Here is a 13,578-nt window from a genome sequence, read left to right on the forward strand (position 1 = left end):
AAAGCAAGGACAAAGACAAGTCTCCATTGGTCCACCCAGCTCTCTCTAAACGCCTGCGGTTCTGGTCCTCCTCTGACATCCCATCCTCCCCTAACGAGTCTGTCTCTTTCTCAGACATTGGGGATTTCTGATCCCTTTTTACCATGTGTCCACATCATGTGTCCCTCCTTCATTTCTGAAATTCAAACAACCAACCAAACGAAGTTAGTCCCTAAAGGCCACTCAGTCGCTAGTGGACGGACCCTTGTTCTTCCCCCAGTTCCAAAGTAGCCATCGTGGATTCTGATTGCAAAATAGAAGATGATTTGCCGTGCTCCCTGGACCCGTACTTCAGCACGGCACAGTGTTAGGGACCCCAGGATGTACGTGCACTCACTTGCCCTTGGGCCAGGAGATTCATGCTAAGTAAGTGAAGAGGCCTCATGCTCCTCCCCCTCCCGCAGCTGCAAGCTTCTGTCCTGCCCTTGTGCAAAGCGGAAGTGGCCAGTTGTCGCTATGCTTCCTAAAATACCCACCGGCGGGTGAGCTACCTCTCTAAAGATTTACTTCTCAGCAGCTAAACCTTGTCCCCTCTCTTTATCAGAGCAGTTATTGGCTTCTGCTCCTGAGCCCACAGTTCTGAGTTTTGAAGGACTGACTACTCTGTTAGAGCATTTTGAGTGATTGAACCAATTTTGCCCAGCCAGACTGAAGTTTTATGGCTGTGTTGCGATTCTCTGGCATCTTGGATGGTAAAATCAAAGCCACAGTGGACAGAAAGTGTATCATGACATGAGTCACACCTAGAGCAGGGGAAGATGGTGACCAGAGAGGTCACCCCTACTATCATGTCCCCATCTTGAGCCATTCTTCCACCCCAGCTCTGGTTTGGGCCATGGCCTCCTGTCTCCTGTGTGCATTTTTTTTTTAAAAAAAACATATTCTCCCTTAAAGTGACTCACTGCTGCTCACTTCATCTTAAAAGGAAAGGTTATTGCCAGTGCTGTGCTCACATGGAAAACAAGTGTCACCGTAGAAATCAGGTGGCCGTAATAAACCTGTCCCTATGACAATGTTAAGGTTAGTTGTGATTGCCACTAACTTCAGCTTGTGACCCCGTCTTTAAGAACGCCAAGCCATCAAATCTCCCGGTCCCAGTTTGTCTTCTTCATGTGCTGTTGGAATCGTGCTTGTCCCTGTCTGGTGCTCCTGCTATCTGCTCACCTCACCTCCCTCGGGACCTTCATTTTCATCTGACACACAGGCCTGTCACTGTTCAGTCTACCAGACTTGCAACTTGCTTCTCATAAGGTTGTCCTCCAGAACCCAAATCCCCTCTTCAGTTCACACCTAAGATCTGGGCCTTGAAAGCCAACAGAGGAGAGCCGTGAGGTTGAAGGGCTGAGGAGTCCGGATTATGCGGGTGCAACCTCCACCTGCCTCCTGGTCTTTGGGTATAAGGCATAGGCATTGCACAGAAGGCCTGCTGGGCTGTGAGAAACACTCATGTAGTTTTGTTTTTGCTTTTGTTTATCTGGGGTTATTTTGTTCTGAGGTCCTGGGGATCAAACTGTGGGTCTTAACACATATGATGCAAGCACCTCAGTTCTGTCCACAGCCCTTCTGCTCCTTCATAGCTTGTATCTGGAGATCACAGACCCAGTCCTATTTGATTTTCTGTTTATTTGGATGGCGGAAACTTTTCAGAAATATTACTCAATTTCAACAGATATGTTTATAGCAGAAAATTAACACTGCTTAAAAGTGTAAAGTGAGAGGTGAAAGACCCCCTTGAGGAGATTAAAGTTGCTTTTCTTTTTTTTTTTCTGAGAAGAAACTATTGTGAGCTTGGCAGTGAACTTTTTGACACCCCAAGAAGTCCGGTTGTTAGGGTCCTCAGCACCTCCCCAGCAGTGTGGAGAAGACATCTGCAGATACTTGTCTGAGTTGTCGAGACAGGACTTGGAGTTGTGTGCAGCCCACAGAATGTGTGCCCTACAGCTGAACTTTTGAACCATCCAATCTTTGATTTATCCTTTTGAGTTCTGTTTCTTCCTGCCAGTTCTTCCAATGCTAACCATGTGGCCCACACTGAAGCCTGAGCTAGCCCTGTGATGCCCTCCTTCCAGCTGCATCTGGAAGCCCACCCAGCTTGTGTCTCTGTGGTCTATGTGCCCTGCTGCACCTGCTTTGGGCCTCAGTGTGCTTGCCCAGCCTTGGCACGGGCTTACAACCTCATTTCTCGATGTCTTCTACCCCAGGCCCCGGGGATCTAAAAGCAAAACGAGGGTCCCCACGTGGAGGCAGTGTTGACCGCACAGACACCTCCACTGACCCAGCTGTGAAGTCCTGGCCCTCGGAGCCTGGCTCTCGGACCTTCTCAACCTCAGCCACCACAGCAGCCCTTCCAAGCTCCACTCCTATCCCCAAGCACCTAGGCCGCACCAAAGGTGAGTATGACCCCGTCAAAGGGTGAGCTGCAAACCTGGGGCCTGCCTAAAGACCAGACATATTATGAACAGAGGGAGAAGCTGATGAAGATTTTGGAGTCATACTTTGGTGCAAGCCTTATCTCTGCAGCCAGCCAAGTGATTTTGGCTAAATAATTCAGCCATCAGTAGGCCTAAGAACCAGGAAGAAAGCCTCAGAATCCACCACCAGCAGCATTCAGGCGTTGGCAGCACCAGGGCTGGGCTAATATCAGGCAATTCTCTGGAGTCAAGAGGTATTTTCTCTAAAAAAAAAAAGATGAATGAAAGAGTCTCTAACCCAGAAGTCTGTTGACAGAACCGAGGGCATAAGTCCTATATTGGAAAAATGTCATCAGGGAAGGTTTTGCAGATGTGCTGTATCCTTTGGTGGCGATGTGTTCACAGCTCAGATGCAGCATTAATAGTCTTTTGAGGAGGAATTCCAAGCCAGATGACTTAGTCAGATGTTGCCATAGAAAGCCCATAGAAGCTCAAGGATTCTGTCGACAACCAAGAAGAAACCGCAACCCCAAACAGAGGAAAATAAATAAATAAATAAATAAATAAATAAATATGTAAAACCATGCAAAGGTCACTGACATAAAGTGGGGTGTCAGGAGGAATTGCTAAGAGAATGTTGAAACGCCTACCAGTGACACGAAAGGTTACTGTGTTCACGAAACAAGACCAGGACGCCATGGAAAAAGTAATGACAAGAGGGGACCCATACTAGTAAACAAGGGGAGGACCACTAAACTGCCATAACCAGAGAGAGAAAATACAAGAAGAAAAGGGAAAAAAAAAAAGACAAAAACCCAAATCAGCTGAATATGACTACCTCTGCGGGGCTAGAGCTACACGCTCAGCCCTGGAGGGTTCGGGCGTGCACAGCCTTCGTGCCCTAAGTATAGAGTACAAGCAACACACAGGGTTCCTAAACTTGGGGACCCTCGTGATCTGGATACTTTCTGCCAGTGGGTAGGTAACTGATTTAATATGGAGACCTTGTCTTTTCAGAGGGGACCCCACGTTCTGCGCTCAGATAGAAACTGACAAGCTGAGAGAGGCCCCTTGATGGCTATCTGGAGGGTTCCCTGACTGATGTCTTGTTGGGAGCTGAGGGTACAAGGCTTGCCCACCCTCCCACCTTGGGTGGTGGGTCCCATTTGCCTTCTTTCTTTTCTCCTGTCACCCAGTGGCATCGTGTCCCTAAAAATGAATTGTTTCCACACCCTCTGCTTTTGGTTTGCTGGCCTTTGGGGTTGGAAGGGTTCCTGGGGCGCTAGAACGCCAGCTCCCTTCCCTGGTCCCGAGGCCGGAGCTAGCCCGTCTCCTCTTTCCAGCTAGACAGATGAGTAGAGCTACTCTCCACACCCCGAACCTCACTCCAAGAGCTGGGCCTTGCTGTGATCCTGGGCTGAACAAAGGCATATGTTGGTCACACAGCCAGAGACAAGGGTTTTCCCTGTGGGTTTCAGGCATCCTAGAATCTCAGCATATTAACTTTATTCTCATCTTAGGTTGTAATTCGGATGACAACCTCTGCGAGCCATCCCTGGAGCCCGAGGGCCCCTACCACAGGCAGCAGGGTGAGTGGCTGGTGCAGCGTTAGTTGGGTTTTGTCAGTAGCACTTGGAGTTTAAGCTACACCGCATGGAGTCATGGAAACCTAGCACACAGGTGAGGGTGGAATTGATGGACTGGGGACAAGAGGGCGGGGCTTCCCTGAGCCCTCCTTCTCTGCCGCCCAGGAGCCTCATCTGGGCTCTCACTGGCAGTCTCTACAGGTAGAGGGCACACTGCCCCCTACAAGCCCCAGGTTCTGGAAACTCGTGACATGTGTACAGCACCATCCAGGTGTGCCAGGGAGTCCTGGTGACCAGCACAGGGAACATGTTTTAGGAAGGCCTGTGCTTAGTTCTTGCTTAGGTCCCATGTGTCTATTGTAACACCAAGTTGTATGAAATTTCAAATGAAGTTAAAAACACTTCCCCTTTGGTTATGGTTATTTTAAGTTTCTGCAGAAGAGAAAACAGGTAATATCCTTCCAGACTTCTCAAAACTACAAGTTGCTTTGGGCTCCCACTTGTCCTCTCTCCCTCCTCTGTGCCCTTCTTCCTTGAGTCTAACCTTCACATGCAAGACAAGCGCTGTGGCCGGTAAGCTAGAACCCTGTTCTCAGGTTTTAAATTTGTTTTTATTTTATGCGTATGCATGCTTTTCCTCTGTGTGTGTCTGTGTGCCACATGCCTGGTGCTCAGGAAGTCCAGAAGAGTCATAGACAGTTATGAGCCACCATATGGATGCTGGAAATTGAACCTGTGTCTTCTGGAAAAGCCTCTTAACTGCTGGACTATCTCTCCAGTTTTTAAAAAGTAATTCTAGGGGCTGAAAAAAATGGCACAGTGTGTAAGGGCGCTGCCAAGTGAAGTCCTGGCAACCTGGGTTTGATCCCCTGACTCATGTGGTTGAAGGAGGGCACCAACTACTGCATTTGCTCTCTGGCCTCCACATGCATGCATGCTGGCACATACATGTACACACACACACAGAGCGCAAATGTTTTAAAAAGAGTGAATGTTTTAAGAAATAAAAAGTAATAGGGTAATGGTTGGCTCAGTGGGTAAAGGCACTTGGCACCAAGCTTGATAGAGTTTAGTCCCAACACCCATCTGGCAAAAGGGGAGAACAGACTTCTGCAAGTTGCCCCCTGACCTTGATACATATGAATGCGGCTTGAGCATACACACACAAAATAAATGTTAAAAGCAAACCCTAGAAGGGTAGGAAGAAATTCCTTAAAAGGGAAACCTTGGGATGTTTATGTGGGTTCAGTTTACGTCTGATATGTTCAGTAGCTGAGTAGTTGAGGGCGCCAGCATCCTCTCCTACCCACTGTTGAGAGGGCATGATGGTGTTGACATTAGTTATTTATGATTCCGTGAGTAAAGACAGACTCTTTAAAGAGTGGCCCAAGTGCTCTTCTGTCTTACCCAGAATGTCTTAGACCCTGTAGTGAGAGGGGCCAGCTCACTGAATCACCAATTTTAATAGCCAGTAGCCAAATGTATGGACCACAGGGTTCTTCAGACACTTCCTAACTCCTCTGGCTTCTCTGGTTGGCATATGGAACACAGAGAATTGTTTAATGAACACAGGTGAGCAGGCATGGTGAGTCAGGCCTGTAATCCCAACTTTGAGGAGGCTCTGACAAGGGGATTGTGAGTTCAAGGCTACCCTAAGCACTAACTCAAAATAAAAAATAAATGATAAACATAGGTTCTTGGGTAGTCTCTATTGCAGCCTCCTTTCAGTGCCCGCTACAGAACGGCCTGCATTTGTTCTGACTGACCTCCACCAAGGTTAGTCCAGTGTTCCCAAGCACCATGTCTTTTTCAGCTCATCCCTAAGTACTGTTTGCCAGCAAGAGTCTTCCAGGTTCCTGCTCTGTGCAGAGCTTACCACAACTGGGACTTACGTCCATGTAGACACCTGAGCTCACACACCTTGGGGACAGCAAGTTGGGTCCTTCTGCCGTTTCTGAAGGGTTTCCTAGCCCTGCTTCACACCTGCAGTTAGCTCTAGAGCTACAGAGATGTTGGAATGCTGCCCGTTTTGGGGGGTTCAGAGCAGCAGAGGCGTTTTCTCGACCTGACACTGGTATAGGCTGCTGCAGGCAGAGGAGAGGTCACCAGACCCTAGAAGGGACAGTCCACCCTAGTCATCCCATTGTCTGGTTCTGAAGCAGACATGCAGATCTGAACATCCACAGTCACAAGGGCTGGATCCCTCCACCCTTGTCATAGGAACTTTGAGTTTTCAGATTAGGACAGATGAGTATTTGAGGCAAGTGACTGAGAGGAACCAAGGAAAGACAACATGTACTGTAGTCTCTCTGCTCCTGGCATCCTGACATCCCTTCCTGTGGTTACCTGCAGCGGGACACTCAGGCACACTCTGCATTCACATACATCTGTTGCCTCGAACAGCACCTCATCCCTGTTCTGGAAAGGACTGTTGTCATGTGTTCCAGAAAGTTGGGGGCAGTAAGACAGGTGGTCTCTGAGCTCCACCCCTGGGTTTGCCAAGAGGAGCTCTTATTATGTACTTCTGTACTAGAGGTCCATGGTGTGATCGCTTTGCTTTCATTTTAAACTAGAGGCCTTAGACCTGGTGACAGATAGAGACCCATCAGTGCCAGCATGGCGAGTCTGCTGAGTGCTGTGTCTAGCGCGCAGTTGCTGAAGCCCATTGCCTCAGAAGAGTATCTGCAGCATCCTGCAGACCCTCCTGGCTGGGGACGCTGGCCTGAGCTGGCATAGAACCGCTTTGTGTTTTCTTCCTCTGGTTGGATGTTAATCCGGGATCTGCCTGGTTATTGGCCCTTTGTATTAAATGTAGTTGTTTCCCTGTAGCATCGTGGCCAAACAGCTTGGAGAGCAGCAGGGACACGTCCAGCAACAGCTCACCTTTGAGCCTCAAGGGTAAGGTTCACACCATGCTTACAGAGCTCAGAGTCTTCGTAACAGGGCGTGAGGAACACTTGGGTGCCATCATGGGCCATACACCAGGGTTTCCAGCACAGACCAAGGAATTATGAACTAATTAGGGTTCAGATCCTTGTTTTTTCCCTGCCTGCCTCGAGGATGTGGTTAAGTCACAGATCCTCTGCGTCCAAGCTGTGTGCAATAGGGACAGGGACCAATATATACAGCATTCTGCCTGCATGCCAGAAGAGGGCATCGGATCCCATTACAGAGGGTTTTGAACCACCATCTTGTTGCTGGGAAATTGAACTCAGGACCTCTAGAAGAGCAGCCAGTGCTCTTGACCTCTGAGCCATCTCTCCAGCCCATGATTCTTTTTTAAAGAGGAGTTTTCTATCCCAGGCTGGTCTCCAGCTGACTGTATAGCCGAGACCAGAGGGTTACCACTCCAGTCTGTGGGGTGCTCGGACTCTGACCCAGGGCTCCATGCACGTTAACCAAGCACTCTGCCAGTTGAAGTATGTCCCCAGACCAGATTTGATTCATCGAAATTTTAAATTTTTCGGGTTTTATTTCATGGTCTGTTTTCATGTTTAGACCCTCTTGCCTGTTCTCCCTGCATTTGAAGAGTAGATATGTCATGTGACCTCATTGCTTAAAACTAAACTGATCAAGCTGTTTCTTCTTACTTTCGCTATGATTACCCGCTGCACACAGTGGGTGCTAAGTGAACTTGTATTACGTGAGTGAGTGAGTGAGTGAGTGAGTGAGTGAGTGAGTGAGTGCTGACTAGCACATCGAGGTTGGTGTGCTCCTGTACCGCCACTGGAGCAGCCGGTACATAAGGCTCAGCTGATAAAGTGTTGGCTCCGCATGCATGAAGCCCTGAGTTCAGTCTACAGTACTGCATGAACTAGGTGCATGCCTGTAATCCCAGCACCTAGGAGGTCAAGGCAGGAGGATCAGGAGTTCAAGGTTGCCAGCAAGTTTTAAGCCATCCTGGGCAACATGAGACCTAGAGGGTTTTTTTTTTTTTTTTTTTTTTTTTTTTTTTTGTTGTTGTTGTTATTGTTGTTTTTTTGTTTTATTTTGTTTTGTTTTTTGTTTTTAAACTAACTAGCTAAATAATAAAACATGGAGAAATAATGCCTGCTGCTTAGGAGATGAGGAAAAACTTTTTAAATACATTTTTAATTTTTAGTGAAAGTTTTCTGCTTTTACTTTTTACCAATTTGTTAAGAGCCAAAATAAAATGTTAGAAGCTACAGAAGGGATCCCTGCTGCCTAGGAGGTGATGCCCAGGGCATGGTTGTCTCAGGTGGGATGGTTTCAGGTTAGCCGTAAGGATCGGGAGAGAGCAGAGGCTGATGTGTGCCGTGTTGCCCCCCCAGGCTCCTCTGACCATCTGCACAGCCGGTGTGAGAGCTTCAGCAGCGCAGACCTGATCCCCAGCAGGGACCCTACCACACTGTCTCGTGATGGTAACACCCCGGGACGTGGTATTCTCGGACGCCATGAGTACCCTCCACCCCGGAATGGGCCTGTCCCCCAGGAGAGTATCCAGAAGAAGAGTGCAGCTTCAGCCCACACGGGGGTGCGGCCCCACTCAGCCTCTCCCAGCAGTGAGATGGTCACCTTGGAGGAATTTTTAGAGGAGAGTAACCGTGGCTCTCCTACCCATGTGAGTGCCATAGCTCAGCAGGAGCCAGTGGTGTAGGGAGGGACAGCAGGGCTGGCTTAGCTGTGGTCATCACCAACTGGTAGGGCTGGGTCTCACTCTGGATTCTTCGTGGCAGAGCTCCAAGTACTGCTTAGTCCGTTCCGTCTCCACCAGCCATTGGCAAATGTGGAAGAGTCTTCAAAGGACCACAGAGTAAATATTTTAGATCCCAGAGCCTCGTGCTTTTGTTAAACTGTCCTGCTCTAGAGGTGTTAGCCATGTCCGGTACAACTGTGCTTTCGTGCAGTGACGTTTTAATTCTGCATGACTTTCACATGCCGTGAAGTAACAGGGGCGTGCGTGTGCGTGTGTTGAACCCAGGGCTTTATATGGTAGTGATCATTTTATATTCCCAGCACTGAGAAAGTGGAGACATGCAGATCCCTGAGGCTTACCAGCCAACTTGCTGATGCTGATTAGTGAGCCCCAGGCCAGAAAAAGACTCCATATTAAAAAAAAAAAAGGACATCTCTGATATTTAAAACATGGTAGACCCCTCCCCAGTAGGGTCCACACCCAAGCCTTTGATGCTGAGGGAAAGGACATAAGTTGGTTCCTGGGGTAGCCAGGAAGGTTGACCTTCGGAAGATGGATATCCAAGACTTAGAAATACACTTACACAAAGGCAGTCGCCACGTGTACTCAGATATAGAAGCTAAAAGAAGCTGATAGAGAAGTGAGTTCCGGCGGCAGAAGAACTAGTAGAGAAGCACTTGGAGATTCCAGACACGAGGAATGTATGCTTACGTTAGGTTGTTTCAGCCCGTGTAGAAGGCCAAGTACCCTGATTTAAATGGAAGAGTTATAAGTTGGTTCAACAGAAGACAAGAGGGGCCATTGGAGAAGGAGGCTCAGCAGGTAAAAATGCTTGCCTGCAAGCCTGACAAGCCCGGTTCTATTCCCAGAACCCACACAGAAAGCCTCGTGTGTGGTGGGGCACACTCATAATCCCAGAACCCCTCTGCTGAAGTGAGAGGCAGCTAGCCTAGGGCAGCTAGCCTGGGGCAAGCAGTGCCTCGGCAGAAGTTCAAGGACCTGCCACACAGATGAGAACCAACTCCCAAGGACCTGCTCACACGCGTAAATGAGTGAATGAAAGCAGAGCCAGCGTACAGAGGGTGGCGGCTGCTGTGGCTGTGGCCCAGCTCAGAAAGCCCTGGCCTAAAACCAGACCTGCCATCTTACTCAGGGTTTCTATTCCTGCACAAGCATCATGACCAAGAAGCAAGTTGAGGAAGAAAGAGTTTATTCAGCTTATACTTCCACATTGCTGTTCATCACCAAAGGAAGTCAGGACTGGAACTCAAGCAGGTCAGGAAGCAGGAGCTGATGCAGAGGCCATGGAGGGATGTTATTTACTGGCTTGCTTCCCCTGGCTTGCTCAGCTTGCTTTCTTATAGAACCCAGGACTACCAGCCCAGGGATGGCACCACCCACAAGGGGCCCTCCCCCCCTTGATCACTAATTGAGAAAATGCCTTACAGCTGGATCTCATGGAGGCATTTCCTCAAGGGAGGCTCCTTTCTCTGTGATGACTTCAGCTTGTGTCAAGTTAACACACAAAACCAGCCAATACACCTGCAGTCTCAGGTTCTTTGGCTTGCTTGACATCATTTCTTTATCTGTCGTAAGTAGTTTTTCCATAGCGTGAACCAAACCTTATCAGGCAGCTTTTGGAATTGGGTAATGTTTTTGTTTTGTTTGTTTGTTTTTCAGATTTAGCCTAGAGCAGGTCCTGGTGGCCCAGGTGGTAAATATCATCTGTGGGCATTAATAATCACAACTCTTCCTAGATGCCCATAGCAGAAGATGTGAGAAAGCACCACAATGTTCTGGGTTTGCTAGCAGCTACAGAGGACTCCTGAGCCGCTGATTCATCCTTCAGTCTGGCACCTCTGCAGGTCACAGTAGGCCAGGGTCTAACGCTAACAGGGACCTGCCTCTGCCAGGCTGTGAGTTGCTAGCCAGTGACTGCAGACCCTACCAGCATACAGACCTTTGCCTTGGATAGTTCTGTTTGTTTCCAGAGTAGTGGCAAAGGACACCTCCTGGATGGGAGAAGCTGAGTCCTAGGGTAACGGCTCATTGAGCCTTGGGATGAACTGTCTCCATGTCTGGGTCATCTGTCTTTCTGGATCTCCTATCCTGTCTCTTTCCTTTTCCAGGAGGAATGTATGGGTGGCAGTTACAATTCTGGTGTGTGTCCTGTTTCTTTCCTGACATTGTCAATGTCCAGTTTTCCACCTCTGTTCTCTCCTCTCCCCAGGACACTCCCAGCTGCCGTGATGACCTGCTTAGTGACTACTTCCGAAAGGCCCATGATCCCCCAGCCATGGGAGGCCAGCCAGGACCACCAGCTAGAAAAGATGGAGCCAAGATGCCCACCAGCTTCGTGGCTCCCACCATCAAGATGTCAGTCAACACCTCTGAGGGGCAGCAGCTGAAGCCAGGACATTGTGTAAAGCCCAACCTGAGACCATCTGAGACGGAGGCCCTGGCTGGGATGCCTTCAAGACAGGTCCAGCCTCCCCAGAGCCTGTCTCTGGGTAGACCTAGGCAAGCCACGATGCCCCAGACTTGTCATCTGCCTGTCAGCCGAAGTGCGTCTCTGAGCAGAGCCTTCAGCCTGGCTTCAGCTGACCTCCTCCGGGCCAGTGGGCCAGAAGCCTGCAGGCCAGAGTCTCCTCAGAAGCCCGGGTGTAATGAGGCTGCAGGAGCCAGAGAGACAAGCCTGCAAGGCTCCCACATCCTAGCCCGGGAGAGGACTCCAATCGTAGGAAAAGCAGACAGTTCCTCTCCAGGCCCAGGTACCCGAGGCCGGCCACTGGACACAAGGCGCTTCTCTCTGGCCCCCCCGAAGGAAGAAAGGCTAGCCCCCCTACAGCAGTCTGCCACAGCCCCGGCACTTGCTACTGGATGTAGCAGTGGCAGCAATCCCCAGATCCAGCACTTTTCTCCCACTGTGGCTCCTGCAGTCAGGACAAAACCCAAAGTGCCACAACACTCAGGGGAGGTAGCCACAGTAGCTCCTGTGCGTCCAGGGCTCGGCACCTCAGAGGGAGATGGGGGCCCAGGGCATGGTTACAGCGAGGGGCTTCTGACCAAAAGTCCTGGTAGGTCTTCTGACTTGGTTCCCCATGTCAAGAGGGGCCCTGATGACTTCAATCAAGGGAGCTCGAAGAGCACACCGGCATCCCCAGAGCCAGGCGGGGACCCGCAGACCGTGTGGTATGAGTACGGTTGTGTGTGACTCGTGTCGTGGATCCTCAGCTTGCAAATGCTAAACTACTGGTGCGCCTTCTGATTGCAACAGCTTTTTCCCATTTGCCTGTGGTATGGGGAAAGGGTGTAGAAGGAAGAGTAGGGTTCCTATTGGCTGATGGAAACACTGTGCCAAGCCCTAAGAGGATTACCCTCCAGGGTCCGTAACTTATCTTCCATAGCTGCAGCTTCCTGCAGCTGGTATCTTATGGACAAATCTGTTTAGCATGGGAGCTGCTTAGGAGTCAGTGGCAAAACAAATTTTCCCAGAAACAGACACTACGTGAGTAGGAATACTCGTCTGCAACCTGTTGACCTCCGCTAAAGAGCATGTGCACATGTGAATACATGCGTGTGTACCAGGCTCACTAAGCTAAGCCCTGATGGGTCTAGAAACTCTACTCCCGCCTAAAAGCCATTGGTCCCAGGAAAAACTGAGACCGGGCAAACTGCAAAGATTTGCAGGTTTTTGGGAAAAGCATGGAGCAGGTCTGGCTGCTAAACCCAGGACCATTGCCATCCCATTCCTGAGGTCCAAGCACTTCCTTTTACAACAGAACCGAGCTTCAGGGTCAGCCATGAGTCTTGGCTCTTTGTAGCTGGCTCTTGGGCCCTGCCTAGTGGGCTTTAAGGCTACCTAGGAACCAGCTTTTTGGGACTTCCCAGGCTCACTTTATTACAAACACTGGATCTGCCCGGCCTAGGGTGTGAGGCAAGGAGATGCCCCACGAGTGTCCTAGTCTGGCAGGCGTAGTTACTACACGGAAGGGCCAGGCCACGCTGTCTCTGCAGTGTGGCTGTTGCACCCAGCCCTCCTTGGCTCAGATGGAATTTTTTTATTTCTGAATAACTTTTGGGGGGTAGAAACCAAATTTCTTTAATATATATATATATATACACACATGAATATATATATACATACACTTTTGGGGGCCTATTTATGTTCCGTTGGAGGTCATTCTTTCAGGAGTCTGACCTGCTGTTTGTCTGTCTGGTCTACTTCCTGACATGTTTTGTTTCCTATTGTAATGGTGCTTTTCCTGGGATGGACTAAACGATTTATTTTCTGTTTTGATGTAATGTGCTAAAAAAGAAAGAGGGGAGACCTTGAATGTTAACAGGATCCATGGTGAGGTGTTTGGGTTGTGTGTTAAATAGCCATTTGTTCTGGAAGACCAGGACAGGGCCATAATAAAGTGGAAAGGAACGTGACTGATCCTTGGTTTTCTTCAGTGAATGCTTGGCTGCATGCAGAAGGCTCCCACAAGTAGGGTCTCCTCCAGCTGTGGAAGTCCATGGTTGTCTAAGTCATTAGCTATATGAAGCTGCACAGCCAGCAAGACAAGTGTAAAGAACAGAGCTGTCCTTGGAAGTGACAGCAGCCCATGGGCCACATCACATTAAGTCAGCATCAGGTGAGTCCCAGTTGGGCAGGGGGCTCTACTTCTGTCAGGACAGGATCCCAAATCTACAACACTCCCAAGTGCTAGATCTTGGAATTGGATTTTAGGGCATCCCGTTTAAATCAGTGAAGTAGATGAAATGGGAAAAGGTATATAAATCTCCCCAGGTGACCAAACCTCGTCCTGTTTGCCGGTCTGCCCGATAATCTTGGTTCTTTCTTCACTCACCAGATTTCCTGTGTACACCACTCTTGCCT

General features: G+C 49.3%; 1 protein-coding gene across 2 annotated transcripts in view; it reads left to right on the forward strand.

The window, feature by feature from the left end:
• The window catches only part of Ccdc88c (coiled-coil and HOOK domain protein 88C), a 118,187-nt gene extending 105,057 nt beyond the window's left edge, over positions 1 to 13,130 (forward strand). For both annotated transcript variants that reach the window (XM_076921398.1, XM_076921399.1), the window contains 5 exons: positions 2,241 to 2,429; positions 3,971 to 4,039; positions 6,866 to 6,934; positions 8,329 to 8,618; positions 10,924 to 13,130. In XM_076921398.1, coding sequence (XP_076777513.1) covers positions 2,241 to 2,429; positions 3,971 to 4,039; positions 6,866 to 6,934; positions 8,329 to 8,618; positions 10,924 to 11,907 — 1,601 coding nt within the window. In that variant the 3' untranslated portion in view covers positions 11,908 to 13,130. The remainder of the gene's footprint in view (positions 1 to 2,240; positions 2,430 to 3,970; positions 4,040 to 6,865; positions 6,935 to 8,328; positions 8,619 to 10,923) is intronic.
• Positions 13,131 to 13,578: the final 448 nt, after the last annotated feature.

The sequence above is a fragment of the Arvicanthis niloticus genome, chromosome 23 (genome assembly GCF_011762505.2).
Source record: "Arvicanthis niloticus isolate mArvNil1 chromosome 23, mArvNil1.pat.X, whole genome shotgun sequence".
In the NCBI taxonomy this organism is placed as follows: Eukaryota; Metazoa; Chordata; class Mammalia; order Rodentia; family Muridae; genus Arvicanthis; species Arvicanthis niloticus.